Source organism: Chamaea fasciata, unplaced genomic scaffold, assembly GCF_029207755.1.
Source record: "Chamaea fasciata isolate MVZ Bird 193981 ecotype frontalis unplaced genomic scaffold, bChaFas1.0.hap1 SCAF_5, whole genome shotgun sequence".
NCBI lineage: Eukaryota > Metazoa > Chordata > Aves > Passeriformes > Sylviidae > Chamaea > Chamaea fasciata.
This window is the reverse complement of record NW_027094090.1, coordinates 70500610-70513919: the sequence shown is the minus strand read 5'-3', so window position 1 is coordinate 70513919 and position 13310 is coordinate 70500610. Positions and strand designations below refer to the sequence as shown.

The following is a 13310-nucleotide window of genomic DNA, read 5'->3' as shown; positions in this document are numbered from 1 at the left end:
GTATAAATGGCAGTTCAAATCGAGAGGTTTGAGACTAAGTTAGGACATCAATTTAATATGATTGCTTGGGGGTTTTTAAAGGAAAAAAAAATCTATATAATATTATTTTGAATAGTTAACATACAGTATTTCAACAGGGGAAGCACTGATTAGATCACCACCATCTATTTTATGCCATCAGGATTGCTGAGGGGGCTTATAATTGTGTTAAATTTTCATATTACTCATATTCACACATTAATGAACAGATGCATAGTTACTATTGGGATTTTGCCATTTGGCCTTTCACATCTCTAATCATGATTTCCTACTGAGATCTTTTACCGTTCTCGCAGAAATTCAGTCATTGATACATAGCCGTCCACGGCATTCATTACTCCCCCCCCTCGTTTGTCCGCGGCTCTCCCGGCACCGCCGGCGGGCTCGGCTTTGCCGGGACGGAACGCGAACCCTCCGGCGGGGGAGCTCCGGGCTCGGCCTTGCACCGACAGAGCTCCGACTCCCGCCGGGAAAGTGACACCGGGACCGTCCCGGCGCCCCTCCCCGAGCGGCTGCGGGGGGCCGGCGGGCAGGGAGGGCGGCGGGGAAGCCGGGAGGCGAGCAGGAATGCGGGCAGACGGGGATGGGGATGCGGGCAGACAGGGATGCCGGCGGGCAGCGGCCGGCGCAGCGGGGCTCTGGCAACCCCGGCCAGCGGCTACTATAGCTTTAAGGCGGCAAGTTAGAAACAAGACTTCTGTTTCTTTACGAGCGTACCACGGCGAATATTTTGTCTAGCCACGGGGGAAAAGCTTTGTCGTGGACTTTGCTGACAATGGACTTAAAAGTAAGGCGGGCTGCTTTTGGTGCCTGGAGGCTCTGGAGCCCATTGTCAGCTCACAATGGATCCCTATTGCCGCCCGCATTCCTGCTTTTGCAAAGGTTTGTTGGCTTTTAATGACTGACAGCTCTCCGCCGCAAATGCCGCATTTGCTCCGGCCCGTTTACACGCTGTTCCGGAGTTTTCAGAAAAACACAGAGGAATAATAATTAAAAAATTAAGAAAAAAAGAAACAAGGAAAAGGGGCGGTGTTTATCTGACCTATTCACGCTGTGGGAAATGAGTTTCTCCTTCGTGGGTGCTTCGAGGGGACGGACGAAGTTGAGCAGTAGCTGCGCCTCCGGCTCAGCAGCCGCGGCACAGACCGTGCTCTGCGCGGCGGCTTCTCCCGCCCGCATCCCTGGGGTTTAGTGGGATTTCGAGATAAGTTTTAGAGGTTCTAGCCGAGAAATCTCACCCGGGCAAGCCCGGGCATCAGCACAGGAGGAGATCGGGGGTGCTGCAACGCGAACAAAAGTGTCACGGAACGAAACACCCTCCCTGTGCTGTCGGTGCCATCCGAAGGTTGTCGCTGCTCTCCCGGCGAGATGCGGGCGTGGGGCTGTGCCCGGCTCGGCTGTCTGTCTGTCCGTCTGTCTGTCTGCGCTAGCAGAAGGCGAGGTTGACGTGAGATGCAGGAGAGCATCCCCCCGTGCCCGTGGCACTGCAGTTCCCTGTGCATTAATAACGCGGCGGGTTTTAGGGAGCCCGGGCTCGGCCCCCGGCTCTGCGGGGAGAGCGCAGCCGGCAGAGCCGCCCCGGGGAACCGCAGCGCCTCCGAGCTCCGAGCTGGGGCTTAAGAAAGGAGGAGGAATTAGCCAAACGAGATAATGAAGGTTGCTCGTAATGGTTTTTACTGTGGGGAAAGTTAACCAGTTGCTAATAATTGTATGGTCTCTAGGCCAGACGGTCCCTTTGATAAGTTAACGTGTACTCCCTTTATGCTCCTGGTAGGGGGTAAACAAATGCCTGAACAAATACAAATACACATAAACACGAATGTGGAGAATAGCAGTATATGTCTTAGATCCAGATAATAAGTGTGGGTATTGTTATTTAGATGGCACATACTGGGACACTTATCTTTTAGTACACTCCATTTTCTAACTGAATGCAGTGCTAATCGTGGGATTGAAAGCTATTGTAATTGTGTACCCATCTAAATGCTGACAAGAATATACAATTACATTGTTTGGAATTGAGTTTAATGTTCTCTGAATTTTATTAGCATTTATATTTACTTACGCATTAAAATTCTACACAAAAGAGGTCAGAACAGAAGAGTTGCTGACATAAATATCAGACCCATCCACACCCTCACTGCATTTTTCCTGAAAATACTGAACAAATATATTTTATTTTATTTTATTTTATTTTTGAAGGAAGTGATAGAATCTGAAATGAGCAAATAATGGGTTTCCATTCTAAGCAATGCCTTTTTTTCCCTCTGGATTTTGCAGTCTTTTAAAGCTTTTTTCCATACCCAACTTTTTATTATTATTTATAATGCGTGTGTTACCGGAAAAATCTTTCCACAGTGTGCTTACCGCCACACGATGTTTAAACACACATTATAAAGTGGATGTAATTGTAAAGACTCAGAGGGATATAATTACATGTAGCAGATTTAGGAGCTAATTCTTTGCTTCTCTCTCTCTTTTTCTCTCTCTCTCTCTTTACTCCGCATTTTATCAACATAATTATTTTTTGACTGCAGACTAACACCCAGAAACTGACAGGCATCCATTATAGGCAGCAACTTGTACACCAAATTGAAAAACAATGAACTGCAGGTTTATATGTGCCCATTGTAACACAGAATTACCGGAGCTTTGTTCCACTAGGGGAAAAAGCTAATGGTTTTGAAACAGCAGGTGACAAAACACATTCAGTTTTTTTCTTTTTTTGTTCCCTTTTTTTTTTTTTTTTCTTCTCCTCCCTCCCCTCTTATCAGTTTGTTGATGAAGTCATTATGAACTGGGGCCCAGAATAGGGTTGGCCTTATTTTTAGCAGATAGACTTTTAATGAGTTCTATTGTGGAGACAGTCATGTTGATTTGCTTACATTTTTTTTCCCCCCCTTCACTCAGAAACTCCCAGTATTGAAAAGCTACTATCAAAGGACTGGAAAGACAAGCTTCTTGCCATGGGATCAGGGAACTTTGGAGAAATAAAAGGTAACGCTGTTTCTCTGCTAAAGGAAATTAAGAATGAATATACAGATACCACTGGCTTTATGGAACTTTGTCTGCTCCTCTTCCCCTCCCCTCCAAACATGGTAATTTGGGGTTTAAATGAAATGTATGCACTCCCATCTGTGATAATATAAATCAATGAAATGGTATATTGCCCTAAGTGAATGAATTTACATTAAGCTTTTGTTGCATATATCGTTCTCTGTTATAAACGAGCACATCCTATTGCTGGATTGGGAAAAAAAAAGTCAGTATCAGACATATGTGGTATCAGAGTATAGCAGACCTCAGTTTCTGAAATTTGAGGGCGATCTGAATTGCTTGTTTATTTTTGGACAGATTTTGATGATGTAGGGTTTTTTCTTTTTGGTTTTTTCTTTTTGGTTTTTTTTTAACTTTTTTTTTTTTTTTTTTTGCATGTAGGGAAAAATAAAAAGAGCAAAGTTTGTGTAATGATACCTCTAGGTACTGAAATTAGCCAGTGCAGATTTTAAAAGACAGCGTACAACATCTGTGCACTAAAGCATGTTCTTTTAAAGCCGCACTCCAGAAGGAAAATGACAAAATTTGACCACTCTCCAGCAGCAGTAGTTTCTGCTTTGCCAAGATATTTCCCCGTTTTATATATCTGAGGTCATTTTAGGGAACCTGTGGTTGTTTGTTTTCATGTAATTTAATATTTTTATAATTCCTCTGCAGTGCTTATGATGAGAAACTCACTCAAAATACACATGTCAAAAATTGTAAGTTTTCAGAGCAGCCATTATCACTCTGAAAAGAAACAGTGACTCTGATTCTTCTCCCATTTATATCAGTGTACATCTGGAGTAGCAAAATCCAAGCCAAGGGTGTTTTGGAAATGTGAAAGTAGCATGAAATTAAAATTAAACCCTTCTCTTGTGTTTATAAACTGGATTTAGTTTCTCTCCATTATTTTTGATATGTTTACTTACTAATGTTGTCCCTGATCTAGAGATCCTCACTCAGGCGGGCTCCCAAAACTTGTGCCTGACAGGTTTAAGGACCCTGTGTGCACAAGAGGTTGGCAGTATTCAGTAAAGCATACAATACAACATGCTCTCAGAGGTTAATGGGTTGGTGCATATGCAAAGAAAGTGTTATTTTAATTATATGGGCCTTCCAGCCTGTCACCGACAAGCCACCAGCATCAGTTTGTGCTGTTCCACTGACTTAACCCAAGTAGGAAAATATGCCACTTGTTTCCCCAGGCTTCTCCCTGGGAGGATGTAATTCAAAAATATATATTCCTTACATATGTAGAATAGCTTTGTAACAGAATCCAGTGCTCCAGCCCCCAACAGGCTGAGATGTTGTTGTTGTGATGATTATGATGATGATGGTGATTACTACAGAGGGCCAAACCCTGGGTTCTTCATTCCTGCTCCATGTGTGTAAAGGGACAGGTCGTTAAGAGGAAGGGCAGCCACTGGGCCTACCTGGGAGTTCTGGGTTTTAAAAGCACATTGTTCCAAAATGACATCACCCTTTGCCATGAACTGATGAATCTTTAAGATGTTTCAGGGACAAAGTAGGAGGAGACATCTTTCATACCCACTTTTAGGTATGTATTTCAGCAGACCTTGCACACTGTGTGGAGCCTCTTTAACTCTTGACATCCTGGAATCTTTAGAAGGGCTCTCAGTGATTCTCCAGTGCCTTTGGACTCTGTAAAGCTGCTCTGAAGAGTGCTGTGCACTGAGAAGGTGGTCTCTTCCCAGTGCCTGTGATCTTGTTCTTTTGGAGGGCAATCTTTTTTCTCCCTTCCACTTTTCCCTTTTCACGAGCTAAACTTGAAAGCAGCAGCAGCCAGCTCTGTGCTACCACGAGAGAAATTCAACAGTCCTTTCAGTCGTGCCTGGGGGAAAGGATGGGGAGCAACAGCACAGCCTCAAAGAAGACTTTTCTTTGCTTTAATTTTTGGTTTTTAGCTTTATATTTTGAACACAAGTCGAGTTATTGTTCTGTAGCTCTGTTCAAAAGCCTCACATCTGAGGCTTTTTAGTGCAACTGTGGTTCTGTGGTTGGGGGCATGGTTATTAGGTGTTTGGATCAAGTTTGGCAGTAAGCTGTGAAAACAGGCACTGGTTTATTTTTCCTACTGACTGCCGTGACAGTTGCAATTATTGTCCATTGTTCCTAGGTGGCTAGAAAGGAGGGAGGATACAATAGAGCATTGCCCTCTGGGGGTAAATGAATTTGACTTACAGATTCTTGGGGGGTCAGGCAGGCTGATTATTTAGTGCCCAGGAATGTGGTTTTCATGGCACCATCAGCCGTGAGCAGCCAACAAACAATGGCTCAGCTGTATTGCAGCTATATTTAGTGAGGCAGCAGGAAAGGTGTGCAAGTTGAGCTGCTCTATACCCACGTACACGTGTACAAACACACGTATATTATGCTGCAAAATGACTTTGTCATTCTATAGTTACAAAGTTTTCCAGTGGCGATTTTTTAATTAACTTCTTTCTCTGCATTCGGCCTGGCAGCTGCGGGGTTTTTTTTTTCCGCCCCTCATTTCTCTGTTAGTGATATTTGGAAACCCCCACTTAAGTACTGTCTTATTATTAATACACCCTGGAATGTGGACAGCGCTAGGAGGTGTGCTGCCCAACTGTCTTACGCACTGAACAGTTTTTTCCATTTAACTGTTCAAAATTTCGTTGCGCTTTACATTCGGTCTGGGGGAGTTTTAGTACGTCATGTGTGAAAGTCTCAGCACTAGGCTACATATTGTTAATGCCCAAGTTTGTGTTATTACCGTTGAGTGTTATTCTCTGGGAGAGATTAAAAGAAAGGGAGAAGAAGAGGAAGACTTTATTTTCTATTAGCATGATTTCTTTTAAGTTAGAAAGCAGTAATATTTTATTAAAGACAGGGAAATTGGTGAATGGTTGGAAGTGGCCAGACTTCCCATGTTTTGTATTCAGTTGTTTCTCTTGGTTGCTTTGTTACCTTTGGCTGCTACTTTAAACCCCCCCTTCCTTCATCTGCATGCCTGTAAAACAGAAGAGCCGTCACTGAGTATCTGCAGAGAGCCAGCTGCAAACTTCAAGATCACAGTTTGAAGGATCTGTGTATATCCAGTTACTAACTGAAAAGGAAACCTATTGTTTTATTCCACAGCTTTGACCGAAAGGTACTGCAAGGAAATGCTCTTAAAATGGGGCAAAAATCTAGAACCTTTTATATCTGTAGAAATTGTAACTCAAATACCTGTGTTTGTTTAGAGAGATAGTCTGGGACTAAATTGCGAGTTTGGCATTAGAGATTTCTTAGGAAATTCTCTTTTGAGATCCATGGAATTTTCACTCTGCTCAAAACAAGTCACCATTTGCAAAACCCACAAAACATGCTGTTAAATTGAAGAATTTTAAAGTAAAGCTTTAAAACTGTGTATTGAATTGGTTAAAGCCTGTTCAAACTTACTTATGTCCATCATATTCAAAACCAGGGCTCCAAAGGCCTCTGGATTATTCATGGATAATGCAAGTGATTGGATTCAGTGGAGCAGAGAGATCTTCAGGTCTCAAAGTGATAGTCTACAGGAAGGAAAATCATCCCCCTTTCCTGCTGTCAGTGTAACTGCCTTGTTAGCTATGCATTGCAGCAGGAAAGTAGGTGCCGTCCTCCAGTGTTACTAGGAAAAGGTATGAAAAAAAATGTATTTATTTCTTAAATATCAGTGATCATTCCTCTATGTACAAAATTAACATGCAGCTTCTCTTTCACTGGTGCTGGGCCTCAGGAGTGGTGCTGGCCCCTCAGGTGCATCATGATTTGTCCAGCCTTGCTCACACTGGGGTGAGTGAGGCAGCTTTAACCATGATGAGAACTCTTCTTAACACTTCCTTGGAGTGCACAAAGCCTTGCTGCTAATCTTGTCCATCTCTCTACTGAAGCTTGTCAAGAGGTAATAATGCATATTTTATATGTTCCCCACTGAGCTGATTTTGAATAGATGTGTGGAACAAGAAGTTAAACAGACTTTTGTTTCCAATCTTTCTGAGTTGGTTTTCTGTTGAAGGCATTGTTAACAGTGATTGTTAAATCTCTCAAGAAGGACTGGGCAAGTCTGAATCTGATATATTTTTGTTGTTGTTTGAAAAACCTTTTCTATTGTGAAGGTCAGTTTGTAAACAACTCAGGTGAAGTGTTTCCTGCACTCACTGTGAAAGGGGTTGTTGTTAGGTTAAAATCAGCTCTTCATTGTGCCCACTTAAATCTGGGTGACTCCAGAGTCTGTACCGGAGTAACCACAGATTTATGGATGTAATTGGAAGCGAGATCAGCCTACCAATCCTGATCCTCAACTCACGATAACCCAGACATTTGTTCTGCGTGAGAAACTGGGTTCCAAATTCCACAAAGTGTCCGTGCAGGCATTGTGTCAGGCTGTGTTTGATGTGAGATAGAGCTGTGTTTGCTGAAGACTCCCGATTTTGCTCACGTGCTCGGAAGATGGGGCACGGGAGAGTACGCTGTGAACGGTTTTAGGGCTGCCAATAATGGATAAAGAGAAATAATCCATTCAGCGATACTATAGCTCATCAGAGCCCATGAATTAAAGACATATGTTATGTAGATTCAATGTATGGATTAAAACGGATAATCTGGTAGGTGACACACAGAATCTTGAGATAAGTGAGCTGTGCAGATTCGGTATATGGATTGTGACGGATAATTCCATTTAAGTAATGCTGGACAAGTTGAAGACAAGTAAGCTTCGGGTAGTGCTCAGGTTGTGTGCAGTAATCCAGTGAGTGACACTTTGGATCACATAATCTGTAAACTAAAGACAAGGAAGCTGGGGATTCTGCATTTAGATGTGGACAGGAAGAAGGAGGGGGAAAGGGAGAAAGATTATTCATGGGGAATACACTGGGTTTAAACCTTTGACTAATACAGCTCAGATCCCCACGAGATGTGTGAAAGCTGCACGCTTTCTTAGGAGCTGTGTGAATTTCGCATTTGCAAATTAATGGTTCAAAAATGTTTGCAAACTTGTGTCAGCTGCGGATGTTTTGCATTATCTCTTTGTGGGTAGTATTGTAAGTGGAGTGGCAAGAGAAGGAGGGTGAGAGTCATAAGTGAAGGAGGTAAGATATGTTGGATTGTCAGCTTTTAACTGTGGTAAATTCGGTATTTGTTGCAACCTACTTAGAATCTTCTCCTTTGTGTTTACTTTTTTGAGGGGTTTAATAGTAGCAAATTACAAATTGAGCTTTAGTCCTCTGTCAGTATTCCAGAAGTGCTGGGATGCATGGGAACCTGCCCAGTTGCACTCAGGGAATCCCTAAGTTTCAAGAGGAAATTTGGCAGCCGCCAAAATCGTGGAGGTTGATCACAGTGCAGTGCTATACTCAGGCTGCAGAGAAGTAGCCAGTGCTAGCTGAGCCACACCAATGCAGAACTTCTTCAGCCCAAAAGAAAGCCTCAGGCAGAGATTGTGACTGGATGGAGCTGCTCCTATTTGACCTAGAATGGGAGGTTAGTTGGGGGTTGTATATGTGAAAGGGAGGGTTGGAGGAATCTTTTTTCAAGCGTCTAAAAATGTGATTTTCATGGCAAAGCAGCCAATTCAGGTTTTTCCAGAATTTTTGTACATTAAGGTACTTAATTTGATCACAAAAAGTCAGGTTCTAATTTTATTTTTTGGATGTGACTATTGATAGAGATAATACAATAAAATTGAACTAATTAAGGTAGCAAATGCCAGTGACTTTGTTTGAACATATGGGGGCCAAACCACTATATTTAAAAATTGTTCAGGGAGTTGGTTGACAAAAGGGTCCTAAAACTGTGCTTCATGGTACTAAAATTACCTGAAAGATGTGCTGATAGAGCTGAGTGTCATTGAGTTACAACTGCCAGTTTGTCAAAACTAAACAAAGCAAATACACACACACACACACACTTTTTTTCTCTTTCTCCTGCTGCCGCATAAAATTCCAGCAGCAAATGCCATTTTCCTAGCCTAGTTCTAACTTGTTGTCTAGACAGTAAAACAATGAATAACCTCTGAGAAACAGTCTCAAAACAAATGTTGTCTATTCCTTTTGTAACCTTGACAATTAGTTGCTAACCTGGTTGAATACCAAGCTTTGTTTGTAGTCTACTGTACCAAAACTTTTCTCTGACAGCAAGTAAAGAGCACTCAGTGACAGCCTCTTTCCAGCCTTGTGGAACAGCAAAGTGCTGGTTTGTTACGGAGCAGACAGCTGAGCTTTTTTCCCCCGCACAGAATATGAGTTCTCGAGGCTAGTAATGGCAAAAGAGGGTAATTGGTCATAATTTGGTTTTATTCATTCTTCAGCCTCGCACTCCAACATAAGAGATTAAGAATGTCCGTCTGCTGAAATAAATACCTTCCATATATCTCGCTGTTCTAAAACGGATTTTTACTTGCCAAACAGGGAAGATTCTTTCCATAAATCTGTAGGTACGGGCAAATCAGTTTGAATTGCCTGCACTTTTTCTTTCCTTGTTTCTTTTTCTGGAGGCTGTGGCTTGCCAAGGAAAAAAGCAGTCAGAAAGTTTTCTGTTATTATGCTGAATGAAGATGAAATAATTTAATTTACAAGGTGGGTAGTTGTAAGATGGCTGTCATTGTGTAGTAAAGTTGGCTTAAATACTTAATGAAAAATGCCAGTTTTCAGGCGTTTTTGTCCTGACAGCTCCAGGATTTAGTGGCCTGAGAAGCTGTGTTCTAGTCCATAATAAAGCACTCTCTGAACTATTGATTAGGGTGGCATCAGGGGAGTTGGCACACGTTCACAAACACAGACCCACATCCACCCACCGACACATCCCAGCAAGTACATAATTTAAAGTGCACATCCCATTGCTTGGCCATAAACATTTCACATCACTGTTCCAAAACAGAGGAGAGAAGATGTTAAATTCTGAACTTACCTCAGCCAGTTAGATCTGTTTATCAGACTACTTTTCCTGAAGGAAACATCAGCTCCCCGTTGCCTCACATATGTGACTTCAGGTGATGTCAGCAGCACGAATGGGAATGCTCCTCTTTATGTTATAAATAGGTTTTTAAATTTTTATTTAGGGAGAGTGTGACACAGATTAGTTTGCTTTAAAGTAGAAGAAGACTAGGTGGCCTGTCTGTTTTACTTTCCTGATTTCTTTACTGAGAAAAGTATTGCTGGGTTTAGATTTCTAATATGTCAAGGTTAAAACTGGGGTGAGGTGTGGGGAAAAAATATTTGACACTGGGTTGAGAATGATAACTCTGGAGGAATGATACTGTAAGAAAACCTTCTGGAAAATATACTTTTTAAATGAACTATTGATAATTTTATTTATTCTTTGGCTTTGGTGCAGGTAGGACTAATAGGATTTTACTCTTTCTGAGGACAGCTGAGTTAATAAACCGTTCAGTTTGGAAAACCTCCTTCATTTTTGTATCAAAACTGTAGCCTTCCCTAGCTAAAAAAGTCTGCTGAAAAAACCAGACCATTGCAGGAAATACTTGGAGGTGACTCAGTCTTTAGCTCATGTATGGGCTGTAGCTCAGTCCTTGTCTCACTGTTGTTACATCAAAGTTACATAGAAAGTGTGTTGTGGCATGGTTCTGTTGCTTGGTAAGTTGGATGACATCAATAATTGGTTCATTCATAAGGGCCCCCTGGCTGAAACCCTACCTAGTCTCCAACTGGGTCAAACACAGACTTAATTATCTATTTAACGTGTATTACTGTTAAAAGTCAGTGGGGAAATTCTTGGCCTTGCTGAAATAGTTCTGCTGGTGACTTCATCGAGGCCAGCAATAAAACCTCCTACACCACATAAAGTGCAGAATGACTTTCAGCAAGTTGCTAAAAAGCCTCATGCCTTAGTTTGCTCTTGAAAAACACAATGCATACCATTACCTTTCTAACTGCAAACAGTCTTTAAGAAGATCAATTAGGTAGTGCTTTGAAATTAAAAAATGCTTTATACTGCCTGCTCTAATTATTATTATACATCTTAACATTATTCGAATACAGAGTTCTTCAAAATACTCTTATTTCCATTTAATGATTTTTCTCCCCGTAGAAAACTTTGTAGATACAGGAAGCTTTTTTCTCTTTTGTAACCACAGTTAATGATACGAACATAATACAATATTATTATGTCTCCCAGGCTTTGTACTTGAGCATTGTTTTCTTTGATTTTCCTTTGAAGGACGGATTCTGACAGTTCAAAAGCTATTTACGCAGTTACTTTGATAGTAAACTGCCTTGGTAGGTAGATTTCACTGTCTGTATGGGTGAGTGTGCACACCAGCACCCCTGGTTGATGCCAGTCCCGCCAGTTTAATGGGGACATGCGGAGGGATTGAGGAGAGCTTTGCCATAGCCAGGCCCCTGTGGGATACACATCCCTAGGCTGTCTGGGAGCAAACACACTCACTGCCTGAACATTTGCAGCAAAAGCTTAGAATGTCTGGTAAAGAAAATATTGGCTTTCCCAATTTCTCATTTACATTCTCATTCTGTCTAATAAATTATAATAAAGTATTTACTGTTTTGATCGCAAAAGCAGTTTCTCTGCCTTTTTTTTTTGCTTTGGTTCTGTTTTGGGTGGGTATGCCAAGGTTTCTCCTGTTCGTTTTCTCACTTTAAGTGTGTCATTTGGTCATATTGGTGTCTTCATTCTAATGTTTATTAAAATGTTACTGTCACTGCCAGTCTGAGACTGTGAATCAGAACTAAGAATGTGTAATAGTTTATTTCACATTTGAGTAAATTTCTTCTACTACTTAAACACGATTATGGGTAGTGTTGATCTGAGATGAAGTTTAGGTTTGGCGATACAGAATGCCATTAATTTGAGTCTTCTTTTATTGCCATCTGCTGTGGGTGTTGCATTGACAAACATGGGGGTTTTTCTGAGTCTCTCTTTGTGGAAACAGAGGATAAGCTGATGCATCTGGAAAGCATCTTTTCTTGGGCCTTTATGCAGTTACGAACCTGCAGTGTGTACTTTGATGGTCCTTTGCCGGAGTTGTTTTGATCAGTTGTGAAAAATCCACGTTTGGCCATTGCAGTGGTAGAGCACAGAGAGCACCTACAGCAATCCCCTGAAAGGCTGGTGGCCTGGTGGTTAAAAGCTTTGTTAAACAGAAAGTGTGCAGTACCTGTTTGTCATGGATCTGACGGTAGTTAGGAGTGATTCTTGAGGCAGTCACTGTTTCAAGGCACTCTCCTTTTGCTCCTCACTCAGTGGCTCTGTGAAGTGGTCTAGCTTGCTGTCGAGCTGTATGCTTCAATAAAGGGTTTTCTCCACTCAGCCCTGCTGCCTGGCTGGAGTGAGAGCACTGCAGCATGGAAAGGCCAGGTCCAGAACCATTCCCAACTCTGTGCTGCTTGGAGCAGCTCCAGGGGAGTTTAGTGAGGAAGCAGCTGAAGATGGCTGCTGGGGTTTGAGGGGCTTTGCACGCCCTCCTAGGTCCTAGCAGGGTCAGCAGCCATGTGGATAGTTCATTAATTCACAAGCAGCATAATCTGAGCAACTGTCTTTACTCTTTTGTTGGTTTAGTTGCTTAAAATACTGACACGTTTTGCCCTGTAAGCTGCAGAATTCTTTAAATGGAAATCCCTTAGCTGCCGAGACACTTCACATGATGATACAGGTTTAGATCTCCTGCAGGTTAACAGAGAGAAAACACTGAGGGTAGGACAGAAGTCCATCATCCTTGTTTACCCCCGATCTATGGCATCTAGAAAATCATCAAAAAACAACTGGAGCTCTTACCTCTGTAGTAATTTTTAATACACCAGGAAAAATTCCTGTAACTGCTTGTACTTAGGTAGTGACCCCACTGTTGCTCTCGCCTCACCATGAAATATATAACACTGTCCATGCTTTGGCCTTCATATATTATGCAAAGTAATAAATGACTGGCCATGGCAGCTGTGAAATGGCACTTTTGTGGAGCATTTCTATGAAGGTAATTATAGAGAAGGTGTGCTAGGTAATAAGGCTAACATAAAAAATACCAAACTTTAACTAAATGCCAACACTTAACGTTATTATCAGGACCGTCTGATTCAACTACTTCCCTTTTTTTTGTTTTAATTTTCACACATTTACAAGCCACCAGTTACCTGCAAGATCTGTGAAAACTATGATTTGTGGTAATGGGGCTTATATAGATGTATGAGTAAGACAAGGGGAAATCTGCACAAAACTCACCATCTCTCATTAGAGCCACATAGCTGATCTTTTTTGCCTCT

The 13310-nt window shown here is 41.9% G+C and overlaps 1 protein-coding gene across 11 annotated transcripts in view; it reads left to right on the top strand.

The window, feature by feature from the left end:
* SOX5 (SRY-box transcription factor 5) overlaps window positions 1–13310 on the top strand; it is a 455968-nt gene that overhangs the window by 291482 nt on the left and 151176 nt on the right. For all 11 annotated transcript variants that reach the window (XM_066184389.1, XM_066184390.1, XM_066184391.1 and 8 more), the window contains one exon: window positions 2950–3036. In XM_066184389.1, the coding sequence (XP_066040486.1) occupies window positions 2950–3036 (87 nt within the window). The remainder of the gene's footprint in view (window positions 1–2949; window positions 3037–13310) is intronic.